Source organism: Plectropomus leopardus, chromosome 11, assembly GCF_008729295.1.
Source record: "Plectropomus leopardus isolate mb chromosome 11, YSFRI_Pleo_2.0, whole genome shotgun sequence".
NCBI classification, from domain to species: Eukaryota; Metazoa; Chordata; class Actinopteri; order Perciformes; family Serranidae; genus Plectropomus; species Plectropomus leopardus.
Window position 1 is genome coordinate 34,128,320 of NC_056473.1, and position 27,923 is coordinate 34,156,242.

The 27,923-nt window shown below is 39.4% G+C and overlaps 1 protein-coding gene across 2 annotated transcripts; it reads left to right on the forward strand.

The window, feature by feature from the left end:
- Window positions 1-27,605, forward strand: wasla (WASP like actin nucleation promoting factor a). 2 transcript variants are annotated; one of them, XM_042496399.1, is made up of 11 exons: window positions 2-702; window positions 7,886-8,020; window positions 9,342-9,428; window positions 10,818-10,914; window positions 12,322-12,345; window positions 17,443-17,647; window positions 18,407-18,449; window positions 21,276-21,429; window positions 24,108-24,748; window positions 25,278-25,386; window positions 26,708-27,605. In XM_042496399.1, the coding sequence occupies exons 1-11, from the start codon at window positions 598-600 to the stop codon at window positions 26,767-26,769; spliced, it is 1,662 nt and encodes a 553-aa protein (XP_042352333.1). In that variant the 5' UTR covers window positions 2-597; the 3' UTR covers window positions 26,770-27,605. The 2 variants fall into 2 exon arrangements, with proteins under 2 accessions (XP_042352334.1, XP_042352333.1); XM_042496400.1 differs by lacking the exon at window positions 12,322-12,345 and having other exon boundaries at window positions 1-702.
- The last annotated feature ends 318 nt before the right edge of the window (window positions 27,606-27,923 follow it).

The following is a 27,923-nucleotide window of genomic DNA, read 5'->3' on the forward strand; positions in this document are numbered from 1 at the left end:
CCTCCGCAGAGCTGCATTCCTGCTGCCACATCGGACCAAACCATCTGCTCTTAGCAACAACATTTTAGCTTCGCGATGGGGGCAAAACACGCTTCCGTCACGTGTTAACCCTAACATAAACATTGAATCGCATTTATCTGTGTGTGAGTGTTCGCCGGTTTTTTCATGTTATCGATATTACGGTGAATAATTACAGAGCTCGTCCAAAGCGACCCCCCCTCTCCTCCCTCTTTAAAGTGGTCCGCTCCGTCTTGCTGCCATGTTGGATGTACGCATCGCCGCTGCAGCTGCCGGAGTTTCCGTATGAAAGTTGAGCGTTTATCCGCGTACAGACACTCAGCGAGCCCTTTATTTTTTATTTAACACAAAACGGAGAAGTTAAGTTCATTTCCGAAGCAGGAGCAAGCCTGGAAATCACCTCTCGGTCCTCCTCCTCCTCCTCCGCCCTCCAGCCGGAGTCGGACTCAGCGGAGATGATCCGGTTGCAGGCCACAGCAACCGGAGCCCGCATGGATTTTGTGTAATTATCGGTGTTTTGCCGAGTCCGTCCGGGGATAACCGCATCGTTTCGGGGGTTAACTTGAAGAATCCGGAGCCATGAACAGCCACCCGCCGCCCCGCAGGGCTGTGAACGTCGGCTCCATCCTCCTGACCCCGCAGGAGAACGAGTGCCTGTTCGGCTACCTGGGCAGGAAATGCGCCGTAAGTTGAGCCGTTTGTTTACCACCTGCAGGTTCGCATACCGTGCAGGTACATCCACCCACCTGTCACACAGACACACCGGCCCCCGTCCTCCGATCTCAGGTGATGTGAGGCAGCAGAAACACGCTTAAACACCCATATGGCGTTCAAACCCGGGGCCCGGTGTAACGACGAAATCTGTGACCCCTCAGATGCAGTCTCACTGTTTACGCACATTTTAAAGCCGTTTCAAAAAATATGGCGACCTCATCTTTATTTGTTCTGCCCACGAGCTTCTGTTGCGTAACCGCAGTTTAAAGAGTGAACCAGATAAAGGTTTGACAGTCTGATAGCTCTCAGCAGAAAAAGTCAAAACTGTGAAGTCACTGTGAAAACTAATACCAAAAACAAACACCAAGTGTTTGCGCAAATTTTAAATCAACTTCTTAAAATTAAACTTAAATGACTAAATGTAAGCACGAGTTCATTAAATTGGTAGTGTAGCTAAGTAACTTCATCATAATTATATATGTATGTTTGTGTGTATGTGTATATCTGCCTATATGAGCGTGTGTGAGTACATTTATGTTTTATTTTAATTAAATGTATTTTATCATTAGGGTTTCCATAAAGAAATTATGTTGAGGGAAAGAATTGCAGGAAAAAAAATTACTAAAAAATATGGTTACAGATTTGCAGAAATTTGTTTTACACTGACATCTTTAAAATTTATTAATATTTTAAGTTAAATAACTAAATTTAAGTACGAGTTTGTGAAATTGGTTATGCATCTAAATTACTTCATAATTATAATATATATATATATATATATATATATATATATATAATTACATACACACACATATAGTTTTGTTTAAATTAAGTGTATTTCATTAGGTTTTACATGTAGAAATTATATTGGGGGAATGAATTGCAGAATAACATGGCAACAGTTTGCTGTACTTGAACCTATTTTTTTTTTTTTTTCTGACTCTAAATTTGATGCTCGGATTATTAAATACAGGGACAGACAACAACTAAAGTCACACACACAAAAATAACATATAAACTTGTCTGACCTTTCATAGACCAAACACTTGATAGAGAAAATAATTAACATAATTTATGATGATGATGATGATAATTGTAATTTACAGGTGATTATACACTAAAAAAACACTTATTATATTTTATTCAATTTCTGCCAATATATCCACCTAAATCCTAAATATTGGACCTTTAACATGGTAATAATTAATTTCACTGTTAAAAAAAAATATAGAAATTGAACCTTTAAATGAGGTACATAGGTTAATATTTGGATATCTTCCCATATTTTAACAACTGCTAACTTTAACAACTCATCTGTTGTATTTAATTGTAAACAAAGTATCTTTAGTTTTTGGACAAAATAGGTTGAAATAGTCCAAATTGATGGCCTTTAGTGCATAAATGTGACTGTTGTGTTTCAACACTTTATTTGTAGGTGTCTGGTCAAACTATTTGTTAGATTTTACTTGTTGATCCTAAAGTAGATCAGATTTTTCTGTTACCAGCTAGAACCTCAGGGGTCCCCAGCAGAGCACCAGGCGGCACACCAGACATATCCCCATTGCAACTTTGTTGTATGTGTGTTTGTAGCTTTTTGGATAAGATTTTTAAACTGGTTGGGCTGCCTCTTCAAAGTCGGGGATTTGAATCATCATTTGCAGAACCCTCAGTCAGTCGACCGAGATAGCTTCAAGTGGAGCAGTCTGGCATTTTTGTGTTTTGTTCATCATTGTGTTGTTCAGTGTGCTTCTTTGAGACATTTTGGTCCCCAGACTTTGCTTTGGAGTGAGTGCTCTTGATTGTAATGCTACTCTTTGGTAGAGGCTGCTTTCTGGTTATTGTTTGATGTCGGCAAATAATTGTTAACTACCTCACATGAATGCCACTCTCACTCTGAGTGTCACACTGAGCACCCCACTGAGACCCAGTTAAACTGAAAAACTTTATATGGAAAAATAACATGAATCGTCCAATATTCACATTTAACGGTCAAATCAAATTCAACTGACATAATTCTGAGTGTGGTACAGCCCTATAAACTTGACTAGTACACTTAAACTTAGTTAGATGAATGGCTAGGTGATATAGCTTTAAAATATTTTACACGGATGTCTTAAGTGCAGTTATTATGAAGTTAAATAAAGTAGCTACTGTCATATAATAAAGTTTAATACACCATTGTTATAATAAAATACACTTGTAAGGAAGTTAGTACTTTTAAACTTAAGTTGCAAATTGTGAATAAATAGTCGCGATCATAGCTCTGCAGATACAAACACGCCCACCTTTGCAAGTGGTCACATTTTGTCACCAGTTATACTCAATTTCTACTCAGTTTTCATGATTTAATGTAATTTTATACATCGTATGTGGAACAAGCTGCGATACCTTGAGCATATTTGATATATATCACACACCTCTAGTTGGACATCATAAAATCTGGCTAATTATTGTAGTTGAAAGTCTTTAACTGGGTCCAGATAGTCCAAAAACTCTTGACCTTGATGCAGAGAATTATGAGGTTTCCAGTTGAAGTTGCCCCGATAGTTGCAGCACTTGTAAAAAAGTGTTCAGCTGCAGCATTTCCCAACTTTATCATGTTGTATCTTAACGTACAGAGATGCGATAGGATGAGGCTGTGAAGCTGCTGATCTCATCGTTTGTCAGATTCAACCAGCTGTTATCATGAATGCTGTTTACACACTTCAGGGCCACTTCACTCAGCTACAAAGCATTTGTAATGTAAGAAAAATACTTTTAATGTGAAAACCAGATACACCTGGAAGTTGTCCTGCTGAACAGGATTTTATCATAACCAGCTTCAAAAATCCTTACAGATTAGAAATAAACTCATGAAATATGAGCGTTGTTTATCTGATCTTTTTGAGGGTGATGTCATGAGATGGCTGCAGGACAGCTCAGGTTTTGATGTCAGCTGGTTTCGGAGGCTGAACCGGAGCTCGGTGCGTAGGGTCAACTGCACCCAGCAGCTGCATGAAGGTGAAACACGTGAGATTAAAACGGTCAATAAACCTCTAACGAGGCCTCGAAACTGGACGTTCTGTCAGTAAGACATAAATATTCATCATATATGTGCGTTTATATACAAATAGATATTCATACCGTCTTCTTTACCATCATCCTTTTGCACTTTTTAAGAAATATTTAATTCACGGATTTATTAATATAATAAAAGACAGGTCGATGAGCTTCACCTTCCGTTTTACAAAACGAAACGTGGCCAGTTTTCCCTCAGATATCGCGCTGTAAAGATATGGAATGATAAAGTGCACTTTATCACATTATCAAGAGCTAATCATCTCAAATACACTTAAAAAGGAAAAATATTAATTTCACCACATTTCACCATTTTCTCCCGTCGTTCCCTCGTCTCTGCATGTGTGCCAGCTATCTGAAATTATGTAAAAACACAGCTATGATCTGGTATATTTGAAGAACACCGGGCAAGTGAGGCAAGACATTTTTTTTTTATTTGGGTTCTTGAAAAGGTCTGTAAAAGTTTTTAAATTTTCTCCATGACGATGTGTGGGAACCCTTGATATGGTACCTAAGCACTTTTGTCGATTGATTCTGGCTTTACGTTATCTAGACAAACTTCTTGTTTAGCTCTCTGTGTTGGACATTTAACATGGCTTTTTTGTTTAATAGAAGTTTAATAGAAAAATATTATTATTTTGTGCAAAAAATGTTTGCATAGTCCTCAAGTAAAGATATCAAAACAGTATAATTTCTGTATTGTATAGGCAGTAATTTTGTAAAATTTAAACCTTTAACCTCCGTGGCTGACCAGTGCGAGCTCACATTAGAGAACCTCAGCATCACATTAAACATTAACATGTAACAAGTACTGAAGACGGCGGCTTGTTTGTAATCTGATCTCTTAAAATGAAACCATTTCTGCCACTGAAAGTGATCGCTGTTTAGTTCTTGTTATTGATCACTGTATTATAGGTCCACACCAACCGTTATACTCGAGACAAGTTCACATGAGACTATTATAACTGTCTGACTCTCGAGGCCACCTCCAGTCTTCTGAAAACCTCAAACCTTTAAATAAATATTTGGTTTATTGAGAGCAGACAATGTCAGCGCTGATTTTAGGCTAATTTTACCACAAAATAACCTTAGTTATACTGTGCGTAGATCATCTGCTATTTGGCTTGTTTCCACTCGTATTGTCATATTGGGTCATATATTCATAACTCGTTCATGTTTAACTAATTTGTGTGCCTTCATATTATATCTTAATATTGTATTTTTTTAAATTATTATTATTATTTTAGGATGCTATTTAACATCAGGTAAGGGAACACCAATGAAAACTAGCTTTATGTGAATTGTCCCTTTTTAAATAAATAAATTACAAAATACAAATAAACCATTTAACAAATATAAATGGGCATTACTACATCACTCATATTTAGAGTATTGTTTTGGAAATATGAAAGGAAATGTTCACGTCTTAAACGATTGATCTTGCACTCGGGATGAAGTGCGAGTGACGTGTAATTGAACTGTATTGTTTTGATCACTAGTCTCGGTTAAAGAGCAGCACTCGGGTTAACTTGTGGTCAGACTTCATCTCCTTTTTCCCCACGAGCGCACAGATGGAGGCTTGTGCGAGGGGGTATTTCACAAAGCAGGATTAGAAAGTTACACAGATATCTGTAAATAAACGAAATCTGGCGATACAGACTTGCATGCGAAAATCAAATATGGGATATTGTTTTCGTTTGGTGTTCGGGTTCATTTTGTGCAGGGTGATGATTTCTAAAAAGAAGAAATGTGATTTCAGGAAATATTAGATAAAAGCTGGCAGTGGTTATGTGGCTAATTTGCTAATCCGGCTTTGTGGAGAGCCCCTCTGCTCTTTAAACGGCTCTGTGCTGGATTTATCTGGAGGCAGATTACGTGAAAAGTTTGGGGAAGCGCAGAATTAGGTAGTTTGGATTTGCGGCTGTGGGGTGTTTACAGCTGGTTTTTCAAAAATGTTCAACCAGTGCCACTAGGCGGCTGTCCGTTAACCCTCAAATTGTGCAAATTGCGAATATTAGATATTAAATATGCCTAATGAAAAGATATTTTAAATTATCCTAAAAAAGTTTTTACGCATGAACGATGGTATCATGGTATCGTGCGATGTGATGTGACAGAGCAGAGAGTCTGTGTGTCTTTAGTGTCGCTGTCTGTGTTTATAGCTGCATACTTTCCCTCGGTGAGAATTTACCGACCCTTAACGAGGCTTTTAACGGCCGACCTCCGACCTTTCCTGTGTGATGCTGAGCGGTGATTTCATGGGGAAAAGTGTTTCCTGCTGCTCTTCCGACCTGCACTCCTAAATCACAGAGGAGGCAACGGGCCCAGTGGCATTTCCTCTCTCCCCCCCAGCGGCCGGGGTGACTCTCTGCTGCAGGGGGGGGGGTCCTGGCAGAGGATTTAACAGTGTGACTACTGCAGAAACCGCAAAAACCACAAACTAGAACAGTCCCAGGACGGGACGGTGCTGAGGACAGCAGCTGGACTCTGTTTCCTGTCCTGCAGCAGTGAAGGTCAAACAGTGTTGAGAACTGACAGATTTGAAATCACAATCACTGTAAGGTCAAAGAGCTGGAGTTCAGCTGTAATTTAAGGGTGTGTGTAAACATATCACCTTAACAGTTTTGGACTAGTGGCCCCTTTTAATATGATTTTACACATGCAAGATTAGTTATGTGTAGAATGAAAAAAAGGCTTAATTCAAGGGCTCGTACAGTCGTGAAAATCTGGGAAAACTCATTATTTTTCCGTTAATAACACGTGTTGTAAAATTTTGATAGACAAGGAAAAAAAAGTCAAAATGGCCAAAACTGAAAAAAAAGCTAAAATGCTGCATGTTGCTGCAATAAAACAAATGCAAAATACAGCCATTTAAAATATGCTGTTGCAAAAGCCAACATCAAAAACATAAATTCCCCTCCAGTGCTTAAAAAAACACCTCACCATTTGTGTACCAACCCCTCACCTTTAAAATAAATAATGCACAGTCCCTTAGTTATAAATAAATATTCAGTACTAATATAAAAAAGCCAAAATTCCGCATTTTATTTCTTAAAATAAATACAAATTACATCAATTTAAAATGAGTAAATAAATATATTTTCAGTTCTAATCCTGTTCTGAATTCATTCATTTTCAAAATAATATATATTTGAAAAGCTATTATATTGTAACAAAAAAGAACTGGTAAATAATATTGATGGTCATTTTAGAGAAGGTATGTCTTGAAAATTTGCCTCAAAGTCATGGAAATTTATTGGTAAAAATATGTATGAACCCTGTAGTTAAAACTCTATTTTTAATACACCAAATCAGTCACTTTTAGAAAGATGCAAGAACTGTACCCCGCTGTGCCCCAGTAGATAATAAGTGTGGTGGGAGGCTGTTTCAAACACCATATGATCATCAGAGAAGCTCTTTGGTTGCAAAATATTCAGCCTTAAAAATATTATGCCTTAAAACACAGGATGGTTCTGCCAATACTTTCAATTTTAATATAATTATAGATATATTCATAGAAGTGGTGTACTAAATCTGTGAAATTTAAATTGGCAGGACAATATTGAAATATAAAGCCACGACAAACAGATGACGAGTGAATGTTCAGGCATCATATCAATCTCAATTTCTTCATTTTATTCTGCACGTTTTCATTGGGTATAAATTTGCATCGTGTGACTCGTAATCTGATTTTAAAAGGTCTCTGTGTTGCCCCATTGAGCTGCTCTTTGTTTCTCACCTGGTGAAGCAGGTGTTTGTGTGTGTTTGTGTGTGTTTGTGTGTGTTTGTGTGTGTTTGTGTGTGTTTGTGTGTGTTTGTGTGTGTGTGTGTGTGTGTGTGTGTGTGTGTGTGTGTGTGTGTGAGTGGGTGCACGCGCGCACGCTTATCACTGTTTAAACGTTTCACATGACGTAGATTTCCTCTTCCTCGTTGGCTGCTCTGTTTCTGCTGTGTGACACATGTGCACCTCGGAGGATTGTAACTGACTGCAGGATTATTAAATGTTTTTTATTATTAAAGGTATTTATTTAGCTGATGATGATATTCACGGCCCTGTCCTTTTGTACCTTTGTCCTTGTGTCCTGTGTGTGTTCAGACTCTGTGCTCGGCGGTGGTCCAGGTGTACGGCGCAGACCGGAGCTGCTGCTGGGTGAAGAGGTGCTGCGGAGTCGCCTGTCTGGTCAAAGACAACCCACAGAGGTCCTACTTCATCAGAGTGTTTGACATCAAGGTGAGCAACCGTCCTGCAGGGGAAACATCTCTAATTTGGGGCCCATTTGCGCTGCAACTTTTGTTGCAGTTTGGCGTTTTGTTCACATGACAACAGCGTTTTTGTGGCCTGGAAATGCAAACTTTTGAAACCGGGATTGAGAGTGTAGTCTGACTGTAAATGCGTGCATTTGTCCCTAAAAATCTGGTGACATTTTCTCTTTGCTGTTCTGTTTGCCTCTGCAGTCTGTGGATTGTGGCCAGACTGCATTTACACACCGTCAGTGATCATTGAAGAAATTAATACGATGCTTTAAAGATGATGTGGAATCAATTGTGCAACTCTAATGGATCAGAGCGATTGACCAGCTGCTGATGCACGTTTACTTTCTGACTCGTTCAGCCTCTGAAATCCAGCAGGATGTCAGTTTTAGTGAAAGTCAACTCAACACAAACCTGCACAGACTTAAAAAATGCTGCAGATCCACTGACATGATTCGTTAGATGACTGTTGATGAAGAGGAGAGCGGGACTGTTTTCAAAACTCCACTTGTTGGTGCAACATTTAGGGACTATCGGGCACATTTTACGCGCTTTTCATTCTTTATTTTTGTGTGTTTGTGCAGATGGTAAACATTTTGGCTAGATTGTGTATTTTTGTTTAATCAGTGAATTTCCAGCTCAGCTCCTCCAATAAGTCTAAAATACACTGTGGAAACAAGACTGTTACATTCAGACTGTTCAGGTAAAAAAATGCTCCATTGAAACCCATTCAAACTGACATTTTTGATCCCACAGCCATCAGAGCAGAAAAACAGGACTGGTATTATTTCTGGGTGACTTTGAATTTGTCATTTTTGCTATTTTCCACCTGACCATTTTTAAACATAACCTGGCATTTAAAGGGTCATAATTCTGCAAATTAATGAATATTTAATATTTATTATTAGGACTGTTGTTGTTTTAAAAATAACTTAATGAAAGTACATAATTAATATGAGCAATATGAGTATGTGTAATATTAAAGTGGTCCCTAAGGATTAATATCACTTGACATTTGATATTTTGACTCACTAAACCAAATTTACCAGTTAATGACACAATGTTGTTCTTGTTTAATTCTGTTGTTTCTTTCTCTAAAAAACAGCTGCCTTTTAAAACAAAGAGCAGTTTTGGCTGTCTTGAGGGAAGAAAATGAATCTTAAAAGTGTAGATTTGCTTTTTAAATGAGCAGTCACACTTGGACGTGTCTGTGATTGTATTCTGTCGATACGAATCTGCTGAGTCACAGATGTGGCCCCGTTTAACTTTCAAATTTCTTCCTCTGTTTTGTGTTTTTGCAGGAGGGGAAAACCATGTTTGAACAGGAACTTTACCACAACTTCTCCATCAGCAGCGCCAGGTCCTACTTCATCTCGTTTACAGGAGACGTAAGTGTGCAGCTCTTCGTGGTTACTGGTCTCACTGATCAGGGTTTATGAGGTGTGATAATGACTCAGTGTGTTTACACTCGGATATTCACTTTAGGTCTGCTTACTCTGTTTCTGCACTTCAGACAGTAACGTGAAGCAGCCTCAGGCCTTCAGGAGGCTCTTAAACACGTCGTTGCTGTTTCTGGGCAGAGAGCCTCTGGAAGTTGAGAAAGAAAAAGGTTTTTAAAAAAAACCAACAAAGCTACAAGAAAGCTGAGCTCAGCAGAGTGTTGGTTGGAAACAAAAATATGGATTTTAAGCTCTACTTCCTACAAAAATCACTCCTGGCAGCGTTTTATTTACATGAAATACATTTAAGATGTGGCTGTGTGCTCAGTTTAAGATTTATTTTGCTTTTGTTTAAGATTTCTTTTATTTGAGAAATGTTTTGTAATTGATAAATTCAAGAGTAGAAATTTGATCTTTTGGATGTATTCTGCATGACTGACCGACACTCATCATAAACAGTGTTGCACAGTGCAGGTTTCCTACGTACATGAAAAACCTGGAACAGTTATCAAATTTGCAAATAGCAACTTCCAGGTGTGGGAAAGTTTAGAAAAAAACTAAATATTCCCTGAAAGTTTTAATAACACACAAGGGCCATTAGAAAAATGTATTTATTTATTTTTTAATTTCTGGTTTGATAAAGGGTGTTACTTTTGGTGATTTTTAGAGGAAACATTAAAAAGCCATGTTTGAAAAATTGCTACAAAATTTAAAATCAACCAAATCTTTCCTTCAAAAATTGCCAAAAATTCTAAAACAAAATCACCCAAAATGTTTCTTTTTAGAATTGGCAGTAAAAAAAAAACACAAGATACAGCCATTTAAAAATGGTATGCTCCTCCCTTAAAGCCAAAACAAAAGCAAAAGTTCCTCCCCAGTGCTTAATAAATAGTTTGATATGTCTCCCACCTTTTGCACCATCTCTCCCCCTCTCATAAACAATGATCAGTCCCTAAGTTATATTTAAATATGCAGTTCTAAGCCTGTTCTGAGTTCATTATTTAATAATATATATAAAAAAAGTTATGTGGTAATGGAAAAACTGATAAGTCGTGTTGATAATCATTTCAGAGAATTTACAGTCCTTAAAATTTACCTCATGGTCTGGAAAAACCACGGAAAATGGATGGTTCATACACATGCATACAGTGTTTTTATTTTACAGATTTACTAAAGTAAATCAGTAAATGTCAAGTTTGAAGTTAATGCTTCAGTTCTGATTCCTTTGACAAGGTGTGCAGGCAATGCTCTGTAATCTCTGCTGTTGAATGTTTTTAATTAAAAAAAAAAGTGGTCAGTTGCATCATCTCTTCCTCCTCTCCCTCCTCTTCCTCTCAGACCTGTCAGATCGGTCTGAACTTCGCCAGCGAAGAAGAGGCCAAAAGATTCAGAGCCGCTATCAACGACCTGCTCAACCGACGACAGCGCAAAACCGGTACGTTTCTACCGTCTCGGTTTGTCTCCTCTCTGCTTCCTCCACCTCCGTTTGGGTGTGTGTGACCTTTCACCTTTCAGCTGCTAACAAGAGCTCAACCTCCGTCCCAAACCCGTCTGCCTCGCTCATGTCCGGCTGCATCAGGGAGAAGTGCTGCTGTTAGTTTGTGTATCATGATTCTGATGCCTCTAAATTTGAATTGATCTTAAAACTGGATGTTTCGAGGCAGAAAGGAAGAAAAAAAGATTGAAAAGGATCCCACACGCTGTCTGACCCTTGACCTGAGGACATTTCTGTCCTTATATTGCTCCTAAACTAAAAACAATGTGCAGGATTCTTGGGTCTTTTCTTAGTAGGGCAATATGGCTAAAAATGTTACCACAATAAAAATGTTCAATAATTATCACTCTAAAAAAGTTATTTTTCATTACTACATCAGTTTTTTTTAATCGCAAAAATCCTTTTTTGTATAAATCACATAAAATTTAAAGAAAAAACATTGCAGAATTTTTTTCTTAACAAATTGACATTTTATTTTAAAAAAGAAAAACAAAGCCAAAATCTCTTTATTACAAATTCCCCAGAAAAAAATGATGAAAACAAAATTGCCAAAATGTTTTAAAGCCAAAAAATTTTAAAGAAAAAAAATGAAAATACAGACATTTAAAGATGTATGTCCCTCCTCTACAGCGAAAACAAAAACACAAGTCCCTCCTCAGTGCTTAAAAAATCATTAGACATGCCTCCCTCTTTCTGCACCACCCCGTCCCCTCTCATAAATAACAGACAGTCCCCAAAAGTCCCCAAAAGTCCCCAAAATGTGAACTCTGTAGAAGTGTTTTCCCAGCTGAGGACTGGAGTTCTGGTTTGGTTTGGGACAGTTTGCCTCTTTTCTCTGCTGCTGTGAGCTCGTCGTGCTTCTCTGCACCGTCGTAAAACTGTCAGTCTGTCTCTGTGTCGTAAACATCTCTGCAGCGAGGGTCCTCTTTGGCTTCCCTCCAGCTCCTCTCAGCACGCCGGCCTTTTTGAAGTGCGCCACTCAAACTGCGATGATGACTGAGGGTCTGAAGGCTTGCACACAGAGGCTTTTTCACTGGGGGAGGTTTTCCCTGAAATGAGCTCTCAAAGCTTCTCTTCTTGCTGAACTGTCTTTCTGACTGTTTCACCCGCTGCGTTGAAGACGTGAGGCAGCATGTTTCGTCTGACAGCTCTGACACCCGCAGGCTTTAAAAACTGTCCTCTTCTCTCCGGCTGCCGCAGAATAGGCGCACTAACTCAACTTCAGCACGCTTTCTGACTTTGAACAGCTCACCCTCTTCTCTGTGCCATTTAAAAAACTAAATATCTTCCATTTTATGTGTTGATATTGTTCTGAAACTATAATTTTGTACATTTTTTCTTTTGCAGAGAAGAGAGGTGACCCTAAAAATGGTATGTTGAACTCTTAATATTGATAATGCAGATTCTATTACTTCTAATGTGGCCCTCCAGCTTCATCACCCTGACAAAAAAAAATCATCCTCTGGTGACTTTGATTTGCAAATCTGGGATCTGTTTGGACGCTAAAACAGACACGTGGCTGAAACATACTCCAGATCTGAAAACCTTTGGTGCTGGGTTTATTTATGTACAAGCAAGAAGCTGATTAAAAACAAGTGCTCATGTTTGTTGCGTGTTGCAGACAGAAATAGTTGCAGACTGGACTGTTGAGTTGTGGTGTCTCCTGACACGTTGGCGGCGTTGTTTCACAGACAGTTTGACTCACACGCTGACACAGAGCGGAGTCTGCCGCAGGTTAATCTGGTCAGCAGGAAGTCCATCTGTGCCATATGTAGACCACATGGTCTCTGTTGTCGTCCCCTTTAAACCCTGTTGTGATGCTCACTAGGCCCTAATCTGTAATCCCCGCACTTACTGCTGCTGAACATTTGTTGTGTTCATTTTATTGATCCACAGTTGTTGTTTTTTTTTATTTATTTTTTATTTTTTAATGAAAAGACAAAATACCACTGTAAATGTGCCAGGATTAAAGGAATAGCTTCTGACAAAATAAAAGATAAAAGGCCTCCAACATGTGTTCAGTGTTGGAATCATGGATATATAAAAAGAGCTGGATATCGGCTAAATTCTACGTGGTCTGTCTGCGCCGCTCCATGGCCACGGTAGGGTCTCCGGAGCTGATCACGGACCTTTTAGACAATGCTCGTGATTCCACCGGGCGTGCCTCGAAGCGTCCAGCAGCATCAGTCCGCAGTCGTGTCAACAGCAGATTGTACCAGGCAGGAAGTCAAGCAGCGGTGCATCTGGTCAGTTTTCAAAATAAAACCGTGCACAGACTTAGATTCATGTTTCACTTAACTGACTACATCACCAGTATCTGTGTGTTTGTTTATTTGTATATATATATATGTGTGTGTGTGTGTGTGTGTGTGTGTGTATGTATATATATTTGATCATCTACTCAGCATGTTTTTTGAGAAAAAAACTGCTAAAATTTCCTGGCTGGACTGCAGGCTGCAGCACAAAAAGTTATAATTAAAACAGTTATAATTAAAGAAAAAGTATAATTTAAACAGACAGAAAAAGAAAGCATTTACATATGTAGCCTAATAAGCCAGGGTAGAATCACAAAAATGATGGAAAAATGACCGCAAAATCAAGGGAAAAATGTCAAAGTAAGCTCAGCAAGTCGACAGTATCAGCCAGCAGGACGCTCCGCTTCTGAAATGCTCACGTACGCTCCCGGTGGGATATAGACCCGCGTGGAGGACGGAGCAAAACAGCGTCACAGCCACTTACTTCACTTTGTTGTTGTTTAGACCTCACCTGATCACATAATTTGCCGTTCCTGCTTATTTTATCCTGCTGATGGTGGCTTTGTAGCTTAAACACGTCCCTTTCTGTTTATCTCACCACATTAAAAGGGTAAATTTATCAGTGGGTACTGATGTTCTGTTTGGTTTGGATCCTTGCTTCAACTGTGCGCCTTTATATGCTTGCTGCTATTTTTCAGCAGCACGTATCTCCCTCCTTTAGCTCTCCGAAATGTAAATGCAGTTTTGCTTCCTTTGTTCATGCTGTTGTTCGGGTGCAGCAAACAGAGTTATGAGTATCGGTCCCCGTGCATCAGAGCTTTAATTTAGTTTCTGCTCCTCTGCAGCTGTGTGTGTGTGTGTTGTCCCACCAGACTGTTTACTTTCATTAAGCCGTCCGACTGTTGGCAAACACCGACACCGCAAAGAGCAGGATTAACATATACTGAACAAATAAGTCGTGTCTTCAGTCAGCCGCATGGATTTGTGCCTGAGATCGCTCTTTCATTGAAGTTTCTCTCCAGATTCATTCTGACATTTCAGTCATCAAACATGAAGCCAGCAGAGGGTCGTCGTTGCTCTGGATTTGACTCTGTGTTTGGGAGATGTTTTGTTTGTCCTCAGCGGGAGAAAATAAAGAAAAACACTTTTGTGGAGAAGAAGCTGCTCGTGTTGGTACTTCGGGGAGAACCCTCATTGTTTGGGAGCGTTTAGGACTCGCCTCTCTCTCTCGTTACCTGACGTGAACCCTTAAATCCAGCTGGAGCTGCTTCACATATGCTCCTCATTGACAGACTTTGTGCTGTGGGATTCAATGGAAGTGTTGCCGGTCACGTCTGTTTTGGGAAAGAACCCAAAGAGAGTCCTGGCAGCGACTCTGGCAGCTTTTCGTTATTCAGTGTGCTTGTGACCTTTTTCAGTAGACGCTGGGAAGTTCAAATCTGAGCCCAAATGTTCTGCGTGCGAGTTTTTCTTGGCAAAAGGATCAGAAGAACTAAAAAATTAAAAGGAAACAGTCTGTCTGTTTGAATGTCTGTACTTCGAGTTTTTTCACACTTGATGAATCTGTTGCTGAGGACCCAAAGAAGTGCAGCGTATACGAGGCTTGGTGGCATGTACCGAATATACTTGAGGAATTTTGGCTTGTTCTACGTGTGATGTAGAAAATGACTTTATCGCAAACATCTATTATAAATTATCACATTGTTTGTCTAAGCCACCAGCGTTTTCGTTCTCTAACTCACTTCTACGGCTCTCCACCTCTCACAGACACACACACACAAAGCAGGGCTTTTGCAGAGCTCCAGATCGTGACTGTTTAGTCACATTTTGTGACCAAGAAGCACTACTGAGATTTGCAAATACTATTAATACATGAGCTGCAGAGCTGTTGGTTTGTTTTTAGCTTACAGACAATAAACCATCGTGTTGAATGGTGCTGTGGTAACAGTGTAACTTAATGAGTGGTAGTGTTACTGGTGAGGTGTGTGTTTGTATCTGCAGAGCTCTCATCACATCTTTTAAGTCACATTTTGCGACCACAGAGCACCAGTGTGACTTGTAAATATTAGTAATAGAAACGTTTTCATGCTGAATTATTTAAACTTTTCACTGAATGATTGATTCTGAATGATTCTTCATTACTTTTAGTGCAAAGGCCTCTCAGTCAGTATGAAAGTACTCTTCTCTGACAGCCGGGCCGTACAGCTCTGGTTGACGGCCACCCTGTTGGTCCTGGTCCTCAGGAGATGGCAGATTTGAGGCGATCCGGTTGGTCCTGGTTATAGACTTCCAGCATTCATAGGGAGTCCAGGGATTTGGACTGGGATTAGCAGTGGATTAGTGGTTTATGTCAGATGCTGCTGCGGTTTGTGGAGATTACGAGGAATTCGGAACGGTTCGGACCTACAGGAGAGGAGGCGCGGCCACTTGGCATTTATATTAGAAAAGATCGTGAAAGCTCATTGAGAGAGTTTACAGCAGCTCTTTGTCACATTCATCCCTCAGGTACCAGGGGTTGCTAATAATGACAGTGTGTGAGTCAGGAGGGGTCAGTTAGATTACATTACCGCACTTTAAATCAGACTATCAGTCTGCCGGCATCCACTGTAGGATACAGACTTCATTACAGCTACAACAGCAGGGTGTCTGCAGGTCTCATCCCTTTGAAGCCAGAAAAAATTGGCTTGATTTCTTTCAAAAACATGGAAAGAAGGCAACAAGCAATGAAAGAAGAAATGACAAAAAAGGGCAAGACATTAGTAAGAAGTGCAAGAAAATTACCTTAAAATTATAAATAAATCATTGTTAAATGAATGTTAAGAAAGAAGAAAGAAACCACCAGGTAAAAGTGCTTAGAATAAAAAAAAAAAATTAAAGTACAAGAAAATTACTTGAAATGTATAAATAAGCAAACGCAAAAGGAAAGTTTAAAAAAATTAAATTAAATTAAAAATAAATCACCTGGAAAAAGTGCTTAAAATGATAAGAATTTTTAAAAAAATTAATTATGATAATTAGAATATTTCTTTACCCTAGACTTTTCCCCAAGCTTTTTTAAATCTACTCAGTTTCAGAAATTTGTGGAGCTTTTCTCACTAAGGGGCTCATTGCCTTTTTTTCCCATGTTTTTGAGAGAAATCGTACCAATTTGCTCAGATTTCAAAGGTTTAAATACTTGTTTAAGGCATCTGAAAGCAGCACAGGAAAAGTGATGTTGCTCCAGGTTTCAAAGGGTTAAGGGTGTATTCACATGTTCGACCAAAGATCCAGTTTCTGCAGTTGGGAAGTTTTTCTTCCAACTTAAAGTTTGTTCTTGAGCTTTGGATCGCTGCAAGAAGATGTATATTATCGTCCAGAGTGTTTGAAGAACACTTAAATAACTGTTTCTGCAGTAGATTCCCCAAAACCACCAAAATCTGTCTTTACCTGATTTTGATTTTATCAGGGTTCATGTTAATATAGAACTTCTCCGTCTAATCTGGGTCACTCTGCGTGGTCATACCATCTTACAAATTACATGAAAGAGAAATTGTAATTGATCTGCAATACATGAATAAATAAAAAGTTATTTTAGCTCTGAAGGACATCCCTGCAGTCAGTCGTCAATGAAACTCAAAACTTGGGATGCAGCAGTAAACCGGTTTTACGTTATACCGCGCTATGAAAATTGACAGTTATGCTGTTTACATTTTCTTATCTACGGTTTTAAAAATAAATTCAGCCGGACTGAAAATCTCAGATTTATATTATTTAGTTCAAAAGGGAGACTTTTTACACATCCATTTAAAAAATAAAAATAAAAATATATGTAATAATTTAAATTTAAATTTCTGCTAGAACCCGGTTCAGTGCATCATGTTTGTGCGCTATCCCGGTCGAAATAATATTACATTACATATAAAAAAAGTTTCATCTAACTTGGTGAAGCTTCAGAAACACTGAAGATAAAAATGTTAAACAGAACAAACAAAAGACTGATGATTTAACTCTTTTTTGGACTCCTGAGTGTGTTGCTAGAGGGAAAATGATTGTTAATTGAGCACGTTCATCCTCTGGGGAGCAAGAATATGAGCAGGACATTTCTCGACAATCTACTTGTTCAGTTAAACATTTGTGGTGAACAGCCGGTACAGTTTTGCTGTAAAATCAACCGCAGCTGCTGAACATCGTCTCCCTGACCTCCCTCTCTCCCTCCCTCTCTGCATGTGTGCAGGTCCGGCTCTGCACATGGCCACGGTGGACATCAAGAACCCGGAGATCAACAACGTCCGATTCCACAACTCCCACAGCCACCACCAGCAGCCGTACCACCTCAACAACATGCTCAGCCACAGCGGGCTCAACAGGAAGGACAAGAAGACCAAAGGCAAGAAGAAGAAGCTGACCAAGGCCGACATCGGCACGCCCAGCAACTTCCAGTGAGTCACAGCACACACGTTTAACCCTTTGACACCTGAGCACCTGGATTGATTTCTTTCAAAATAATGGTAAAAAAGGCAATAAGCAACTTTAATAGAAATGGCCAAAGAAATTAATAATAATTAAATAAAAATAATGTGAAATAAAATGATAGTTGAAAATAAAATGATGATTTAATAAAATAAATTTTATAAATATTAAAATAAAATGGGACATGACTTTAAAAAGTGCTAAAAAAAAATGATAAAATCAGTAAAATCTTAAATCTATTTTTCTTGATATTTACATATAATTTACTAATAACACTCTATCACTTAGCTAATTTTCAGGTCATTTTCTTGTCGCCTTTGACTAATTTCCTGTTGTTTGCAGGATATTTCATACCAAGTTTATTATTGCCTTTTTTCATGTTTCATGTTGTGTGTGTGTGTGTGTGTGTGTGTGTGTGTGTGTGTGTGTGTGTGTGTGTGTGTGTGTGTGTATTGTTATGTCCTGTCTGATCCAGCAGTAACACTCTGCTTCATGGAAACAGTGAACATGTTGCATTGAGGTCTGAGAGCGCTCAATGACCACACTGTCTCTCTGACTGATGTCACTCTCACTGATGTGTGTGTGTGTGTGTGTGTGTGTGTGTGTGTGTGTGGGCTCACTATTTAGCATGTGCACATGGTCGCCCACATGCACATGCTAAATAGTTTCTGCACTTCTGTATATTTAATGTGCATGATCTCACCACATTTCTGTCCCGTCTTCTTCAGGCACATCGGTCACGTGGGCTGGGATCCGAACACAGGTTTTGATGTAAGTACCCTCTTCTCACACACACACACACACACACACACACACACACACACACACACACAAGAACACAATAGTGACCTGTGTGGTGGCTGCATGATGAAATCACACAATAGGCTCTTTTTACTTCCTGCTCATATCCACAAACATCTCGCCGCGACTCAGAAGCTGCAGAATGTTCCAGACAGAGTCAGACTGCGGCCTCATTCACTCACGAGAGACTTCACTGCACACTGAGGGAATTAATAAATAAACAGATTTTAATAAAAATGCATTTAAAGATCCCCTCTCTTCTTACTTGACAATTTCTGTTATTATTCATCAGGGTTTAAACTCACAAACACACTCTCACAAGGGGAGCTGTAGCTGTCCGAAATCTTTTCTTTGTATTTAAGCTCTTACCAGTAATGTTCAAACAAACAGGGAAACCTGGTTTTTGGATTCGATGCCACGGCAGAAAATAAGTCTTCCAAATATATCACAGTGAGTGCTGTGACGGTATCAGATGCACAGGAAGAGTAACTGTTTTCAGTCTCTGTTCACTCTCATGCCCTCCAGCAGGTTTTGGAGATATGTATTCTTTAAAAATAACTATATTCTTTTTAAAGAGGGAAAACCCCAAATTGTTTCTTTGAGAATCACCAGAAATTTAAAGAAAGAAAAAAATAATAATGGGAAAACATGCCTTCAACCCCCCCTCCACAGTTTCTGGCTGTGATAAATGGTGTAATTTTGGTATCTTTTTTTAAAAAAAAAAAGAAAGAAAAAAATCTGTCCTTCACAAATCACAAAAAATGTTAAAGGAAATAGATTGCCAAAATCTTTACTTTCAAAAACTTCAATTAATTCTAAAGAAAAAAATCAATAAAATCTGTTTGATTAAAAATCAAACAGATTTTTAAATCATTTTTTTCCAAATCACAAAAAAACTGAAAAAATCACAAAAATGTTTTCTTGTTTCAATGAAATCCCATTTTTTTCCTTCCATGCCTCCCCCTTTTTGCACCATCTTCTCATAAATAATGAACCAAGTTGCTCATTGCCTTTTTTCCATGTTTTGGACTGAAATCTCACCAGTTTGTTCGGGGCTCAAAGGTTTTAATAGTTGTGAAAGGCGTCTGAAAGCAGCACAAGAAAACTGATGTCGCTACTATGCGGTGGAAAGATGGAAAAATACTTTTGAAATTGGTGCTATGTGACCAGAGATGTGTAATAATGGGGTGTAATGATGTGCATGCAGCGGAGAATAAATGAGTGGGATTGTAAACAGGTTATATCATCAGTGTTCTCATTTTAGTGAGTTTTCTCGTAGCAACCAGAGCAGCTGATGCGTGTCGTCGTTGAGTTTTTCTGATAACAAACGCTGTGTTTAGACTGACGGGCTTAACGAGCAGGAGGGTGACCGCTCTCCATTCACCGCCTCGTTATTGTCTCTGTTTTCCCGACTGAGCGAGCACGCCGAACGACCCTGAAAACATGTCAGTCACACGCCAGACGGTCCCAGAATGCACTGCAGCGTGACAGGAACAAGAGGTGTGAATGTTTCCTGGAGAGCGTGCAGAGCTGCAGGTCGGCGTTTGATTCAGGCAGCTTGTGATTCTACGTGTCGGCCAGCAGGTGTCACACTGACACTGTGACTGACTGCTGTTCATCTTCACTGCAGAGGCAGAAACTCGACTTTTACACTGAATTAATACATTTTATAAAGAACCAAGAAAAGAGCAACTTTCTCAATGAACACTCAAAATGTTTTTCTTTAATTTATTTAACCAGACAAAACTCTTGAGATTAAAAATCTCTTTTTCAAGAGTGTCCTGGCCAAGACAGGCAGCAACAAAAATCACAGACATCTAACAAAAATATAAAATCAAAATATGCATCTCCAAAGCAACAATATAAAACACACACAAAAACAGCTGTCCTTTCTAGTAACAGCATAAAAGCCCCCCAAAAATCTTTGTGTTTGCTATTTTCCACCTGATGGTGTTATTGCCACCATATTTTGCATATAGAGAAAATATCCTTTGCATATAGTATATTAAAAATAATAAAAATTCTATGTAGTCTATGTTTGTTTCATCTAATAACATAGTGGCATCATTATATTTTAAAGCTTGATTTTACGCAGAGCGATACGAGTGTGTGTGATTTAAAGCGGGCCCTAAGGTTTGAAAGAAATCAAAATGCATAAAAACAAGTATCGTCTCGTATTAAAATTGTGTCGAAGTATAAGAACAGTGTAAGAAGAAAAACTCCTATGACTGTCATGGCAACGTGCCTTTATACACACACACACACTCACTCCCACATTTAAAGTGCACTATCTTGTGCTCGCTTTGTCCAACAGTGCAATAGCAGCAGGTGCTAAAGTATTCCTATATTGTTTTGTTCTGCACCTGGAGGCCAGAACAAAGAAGCTGAACTTCACTGTTTCAGTTATAAAAAATGTAAAAAGAGCAACATGATGCAATCTGCAGGTTTCAGCCTTTATGCATATTTGAAGAGTTACATAAAGGTACATAAAGCACGCTTTTTGCAATGTCTTTCATTACTTTTTACTTTCTACTTACCTAGAAAAGTGTGCAATAATTTTGATCACTTGTTCAAAGATTGTTGATACAAAAACCACTTCAGTTGTACCTCTCACACTTTGTTTAGAGGATTTTATACATGGATAAAGTTTAGGAGTCATCAGTAACTTTTTTCTAAGCTGATGTGTAATTTTTGGAAGCTGGGGCTCAACACAGATTTTAACTCTCGTAAATGTAGACATCAGCAGTGTGTGTTAAAACGTTTGTTGAAATGCCGTCTGTGCTGTCGCTGTTGCAGCTGAACAACCTTGATCCTGAACTCAAGAACCTGTTCGACATGTGCGGCATCTCCGAGGCTCAGCTGAAGGACCGAGAGACGTCCAAGGTCATCTACGACTTCATCGAGAAGAAGGGAGGGGTGGAGGCCGTCAAGAACGAGCTGAGGAGGCAAGGTGAGAAAACACACACACTCACACACACCGTCAAAGGTACCTTCCTTTGATGTGTCAAACTGATCCGAAATAACAATGAAGCGCTGCAGCATTTCATCCGTTCCACCTGGATTTTACTGCAAAACAACTGAATTTTCGGGTGAGACAGGATCTCCAAAACACTGCGCTGGTGTTGTTCAAGCTGTAACTTAATTTAAAAATGTATAAATATCCACCATGTAAACACAGATGTTTATTGTAGTTTTAAGGTCTGGAAAGACCGGTCCATTATTCAAGTTGTTTCACAGCAACTCAATCAAGAAATATTTGGGCAAATGATCAATAATAATAATAACTGAACAGGGGTACAGATGAGCAAAGATGAGTGAAAGGCACGGATGATTTTGACCAAGATGGAGCATGTAGATCATAAACAGGAGGGGCCCGAGCACAGAGCCTTGAGGCACACCTTGGCTGACGCGGCAGGAGGGGAGCGGGAGTTGATGATGGTGAACTGTTTCCTGTTCAGATCAATGAAGTCCTTTATCAAAAAAAAAACCTTTCGATTTATTTCATATCACTTCATTCACTCTTGTTTTCCTCAGTGTTGTTATAATTATTCACAAACAACAACGTAGCACATAGGTCCAGTTTGAAAATTCATAACAAATCATTTGTCCGTTCTACAGCTTTGCAACTTACACCAAAATGTAGGTCCAGCTGTGAAACTAAACTAAACTGTAAAACTAATTAAGCCTATCTCCTGTCACATTTTTTGCTCAGTTAACACCAAACTTGCCACAGGTCATCTTCAGACTATCCTGCAGAAACCATCCACACAGATTTTTGATTTATTGATTTTAGTTTGACTGTAAACAGTGCTGACTCTAAACATATACTTGCAAATTCTTGCTAAATTAATCTTCAAGGTTCATGGAAAAAGTTGACAAAATTTTACCGTTGCTGCAGATTAAGTGTGTAAAAAAACAAATAAAACTCACTATGCTTAGGACTAACGTTTAGGTATTAACTCAGTGAAGTAAGAAAATAATACTAATGTATAATATTAAAGATTGATTTTTAAATGCACATTTTGTGAGCAGTGATGCGAGTTTGTGTGATATTAAAGCTGGCCCTAAGGGTTAAACTTTGGTGGTATAAAAGTCAAAGTTAAAAATTATACACCAGTGATGAAAAGAAAAGTAAAAAGTAAAAGTAAAGCATCGCGTGAGAGGATTTTTAAGCCACAGCTGCTAATTTAAATGTTCCATTAGCACCTGGACAAATAAAACTAAACAAAAGCGTAGCTGCTCCACTGCAGGAGTCACAGTTAACTGAAGAAATTCAGTGCTTCTCTGGGGATTTACCGTCATTTCAAACTGAAACAAAACAACTTTTTTTATGAACTGATTTAAAATCTGCGCACAGTTTTATCTTGAAGTATCATTTCCTTCCCCTCTGCTGTATTTTTCTATCAGAAAGTCGATTTGAGGTGTGCAGATGAAACGGCATCCTCTATCAGATATTTTCATTCTCCGTGACAGACTCTTCTTCTCCATGTTTTATTCATGTTAACCTGCCGCGAGGAGTGTAGAGTGATCTGAATCAGAATTCACAGGGGGGGTTCAAGTGTGTGTGTGTGTGTGTGTGTGTGTGTGTGTGTGTGTGTGTGTGTGTGTGTGTGATTTAGACATGGTATTAATGATGAATGGTCTTTTCATGACATCTCAGTGATTTTAAATTCAATTTTATCAGTAACCAGTATTGGATTTTTGTTGTTTTTGGTCATTTTTGGACTTGTCTTTCATTTTTCTTTTAAGTTTTTCTCTGACCTTTGAAGGCCATTCTTTACTTTATATTAAAAAAAAAATTCAGAGTATGATTTAATATTGCAAAATAAGCTTGATCTTACAGCCGTTGCTGTTATGGTCCAGAGAACATCTCAGTCGAGTGAAGGGTAACTCTGGTTCCTAATATTAGTGATCGACTTGTATGAAAGCATATCGCTATCAAAAAATGTGTGAAGAATATCTATACTCTAAAGAGAAATATTGTAGCTTGAGAAGAGAAAACCATGTTTTGAGCGCGTGCAGAAACTCTCAAGTTTCACCTGCGCGGTAATAACAAAATAAGGTAAACCGTGGTTTATACACTTTTATCTGCTGATTGGGTAACACCTCTGACAGCCTCCAAATAAGAAAAATGCACCGCAAAGCCGAGAAAACATGTTTAACCTGCAAAATGTAGCAATGGTGCACGATGTTTTCAGATTGAGCGTGCCGCTGGTGGTTCCCTGCTGTGAGCACGCAGTGATAGTAATAGTAACGACGGCCGGCCGATATGACTTAAAAATAATATAGTGATATTTTAGGGCTATATTGCGATACACGATATATATCTTTACATATTTAAATGTCCTTTAAACTAATGTTAACTACTAAAATAAAAATTAAATGAGCTGTAGTCACAATTAACCTAAATCAACTGTCAAATAAGAAAGCTGAATACGCTGCCGTTCTAAAACATTTATGAAAATACAGCTAGAAGGAACTTGAAGTGCTTTTATAATAAATTTTGAGGAGCAGAGAGCTGCAGGAGAGAGCGAGAGAATAAAACGCAGGTGGCTTTTAAAAATGACGTGACAATTTTTTATTGATTCCTGATCTTGTTTTTTGTTATTTTTATCGCTCCCCCTGCAGCACCGCCTCCACCTCCTACTCGTGGCGGTCCTCCTCCTCCTCCCCCGCCGCCACACAACTCGGCTCCACCCCCTCCTCCTCCCCCGTCCAGAGGGGGCCGAGGAGCCCCACCTCCTCCTCCTCCATCCAGAGCCCCCACTTCCGTACTCTCTCCTCCCTCTCTCTCCCGACCAGGAACTCTGGGTGCCCCGCCTCCGCCACCTCCTCCCACCCGAGGAGGTCACCAGCCGCCTCCTCCTCCCCACCATCACCATCACCATCACCATCACCAGCCTCCTCCTCCTCCTCCGCCACCTTCCTCTCACTCCTCCGTCTCCCCCCCAGCCCCTCCACCTCCGCCTCCCCCATTGTCCCAGCAGTCTCCAGTCAGCGGAGGCGGCGGCTCCGCCCCTGCTCCACCTCCTCCGCCACCTCCTCCACCTCCCCCTCCCGGCCCACCTCCTCCTCCGGAGCTGGACGGTGTAGGTGGAGGCGGAGACTCTCCTCATTCGCCGAGTTCCGGTGGGAAGTCGGCGCTGCTGGAGCAGATCAGAGGAGGGACGCAGCTGAAGAAGGTGGAGCAGAACAACCGAGCGCCGGTCCCCGGCGTGGGACGGGACGCCCTGCTGGACCAGATCCGACAGGGAATCCAGCTCAAGACCGTAAGACCTCATAGCGTCAGATTCCTCCTTCCCATCATGCTTTAGTAAAAAAAAAAAACAAAGTAACATCTGATTGTACATTTTAACAACATGATGCTTGAAGTTCTTTAATTTGGTATTCAGAAATTGAAGCACTGCAATATCTTAAAAAATTGTCTTTTTGTCCCCAAAAATTGTCCCCTTGATTTGAATTCTTTCAACAGATGGTTGTGGAGAAAACGATTTCATCCTTGAAAATGAAAATGATCTGATTTGACTTGTTTTTTTCGCACATATTAAAAACAACGTTATACATTTTAAGAAAAGGAGACATTCGGGGGAACCCAGAAAAACCTTAAGGAGTTTGACGAGAGGGGTTAACCACAAAACTAGTACACAGTTTCTTAACATTGAATGTTTGGCTGTTGTTGTAAGATAATGGTAAAGGGGAAAGTGCTTGAAAAAGAGCTTAGAAGTCATTGAATTTGACTCGTCCCAGTCTGTGCGATCCCTGTAACAAAGCAGACTGGATGTGTTTTTGTGCCTCCAGGTGCCGGATCATCCAGAGTCCGGCCCTCCGACGTCGGCTCCCACCTCGGGCATCGTGGGCGCTCTCATGGAAGTGATGCAGAAGAGGAGCAAAGCCATCCATTCCTCAGGTAACTGCTGTCACCTGAGAGTCCCAAAACGTGACCTCGACCTTAATGTGTCCTGCAGACTTTTGCAATCTTTAAGATTACTGCAGCTAAACTCACATGGATCGACATGGATCTCATAAACTTCAGTACAACATTAAATTAGATTTTCCCAAACTGTACAGTGGTGTAAAAATCCATTGAGTATCATCGTTGCAAATTTAAAACAATGATCCATATCAGCCTCTTCCAGATGCGCCTTTATTTTGAAATTCTGTGTCACAGTCACACAGCGTCAGGCAGATGATGACGTCATGGCGAGCAGCTAAGAGAGATGAGGAGAAGAACGCTGTTTACTCGGGAATAAATCATCAATGTGGAAATATTTGTTTTCCGAGAAACTCGGGGTTACCAGACAGAGCACGTTTCATAAGTAAACAAAAGCCGCACACAGGAAACACAACGTATGCCGGGCATCTCACTCTGCTAACTTCTTGCTAACGTTGCATTAGCTGCTCAGTTAGTTGTTAGACTTAAAAAATTGAGCATTCAGACAGAAATTCATCCGTGCTTAAACCAGCAGTGAGTCAGAGAAAGCGTAAATAATTCATGTAAACTGGTTAAGTTATGAGTAGAGGAAAAGTCTGCTAGCTGCTAAGCTAATTATTGAAACGTAAAATGGCTTAGGCTTTTGCTAACAACATTAGCATGTTGTATATTTGGGGAAAGGTGACTTAAAAAAAAAGTTGTTTACTCTATGATGCTCAACAGCTATTACTGAGCTGATTTTTGTACTTTTGTTAAAAGATCTTTTTAAAGGTTGTTGGTAGAAGTTGTCTTCAGTTCAGATACACCTGAAGTTTTAGGAAAAAGATCCTGGTTATTGTTTAAAAGAAAACGTTTTTTCTTTCAGAAAGTGTTTTTCTGGCAGAAAGAACCAGTTGTAATTATTTACACTGTTTTTATATTTTTTGACCAAAAGCAAAAAAAACAAAAGGGCGTAGCAGCTTCTTCTGTAACCGACTGTGTGATAATATCGACTCATATCAATCAGTGGCCTCTAAATCGAATCAAATTGAAATCCTATCATGGCAGACTTTGTGATATCAGCGAATATTGTATAGTTGTCCAACATATCGATATAAAATCATATTGTGATGAAACCAGTGATTTACACCCCAAGTTAATGTGAAAGCAAAGAAATGGATTTCCCAAAACACCAAACTCATATTCTTCAGTCTTCGTCTTTCCTGTTCACCTCGCAGCCTCTTACCTGCTTAATCAGCGTGAAAAAGATTTTATTCTCCGAGTTTTCCCGCTCTTTAGATGTGTTTTCTGTTCCCAGACGAAGACGAGGATGACGACGAAGACGAGGACTTCGAAGACGACGACGAGTGGGACGACTAGTGAAGGTTTCCTCCTCCCTATCTGCACCTACAGCTGACACTAAAATATCCTAAAAAAATCTTCCAGCATCTGACTAAAATTGTAATGTAAATGTTGTAAGAATTGGCTGTATATTTATTTTTTTGCCTTTTTTTTGCTTTTTTTTTAAATGAATATTATAAATAATCTGTGCAATACCTCATCTGTTAAATCCGTTACGTTCGTCACGCATCCTCATCGTTAAAGACTGTACGCGTTCCCCGGGACATCGTGTCATTAGAGAGCACTTAACGCCATCAACAGCACAAGGTGGAGACGCCACATTTCATATTAATAATCAATAATATAAAACACTAGCTGCTCCGCTGAGGGGAATCTGAAGTCTTTACGTGCTCCGTGGGAAGTATTTGTTTTTTGTGTGTGTTCATTTCTTCGTCTTTTCATTCAACGAAACTGAAAAAGGGAGACGTACGTGCGACCAAACGGGCAGGATCCTCTTTGTGTTTGACAGCGGTCGCTTTAAATGCGAGATAACACTATTTTCTTACCGTGCTTCTTTTTTTCGTACCTCCGAGTTTCCTAATAAATTGTAGTTTTAGTCGTGTTATTTTTTCATGAATCCTTTTTGACCAAAATGCAGCGGCGGCGGCTCGAGTCGCCTCGCGGATTTTCCACTTTCATTTTTTATGAAATTAAAGCCGTTTATTTGCACACACGTTTATATGATAGTTCAGTTTTGTGTTTTTTTCGTCAAGTAATTTTTATTTTTCCAAGCAGGTTTCCGTGACGATGGGACATTTTTTAAAGGTCACGCAATATTGTGACCTTTTAATGGAGACTGCGAGCATGACTGACGATGTTTCACTCTCTTTGGCTTAAAACAAAAACACGTACACACACACACACACACACTGTGGCATTTGTGAAATGATGGTTTTGTTGTTAATGTCTGGTTGGTTGTTTTTGTTGTGACATCATTCCGTTATTTCCTGCAGGAGGAAACAGCAGCAGCGCTCCGGTCGGTATTTCAAACTAAATATCATTTCATCCACAAAAATGATTAAAAGTATTCACTCATTCACTTCCGTCCTTCAGTTAACAAACTATGATTTTATGCAATGCGACTGTAAATGCCTCCTCATGGAGAATAATAAAAAAAAAGCAAATAATGAACC

Bases quoted from the DNA above. Each gene is read 5' to 3' on its own strand.
- wasla (XM_042496399.1), top strand. From the start codon at position 598: ATGAACAGCCACCCGCCGCCCCGCAGGGCTGTGAACGTCGGCTCCATC. The intron at 12,346-17,442 runs GTATGTTGAACT...GCATGTGTGCAG, and splicing joins GAGAGGTGACCCTAAAAATG to GTCCGGCTCTGCACATGGCC. The intron at 24,749-25,277 runs GTAAGACCTCAT...TTGTGCCTCCAG, and splicing joins AGGGAATCCAGCTCAAGACC to GTGCCGGATCATCCAGAGTC.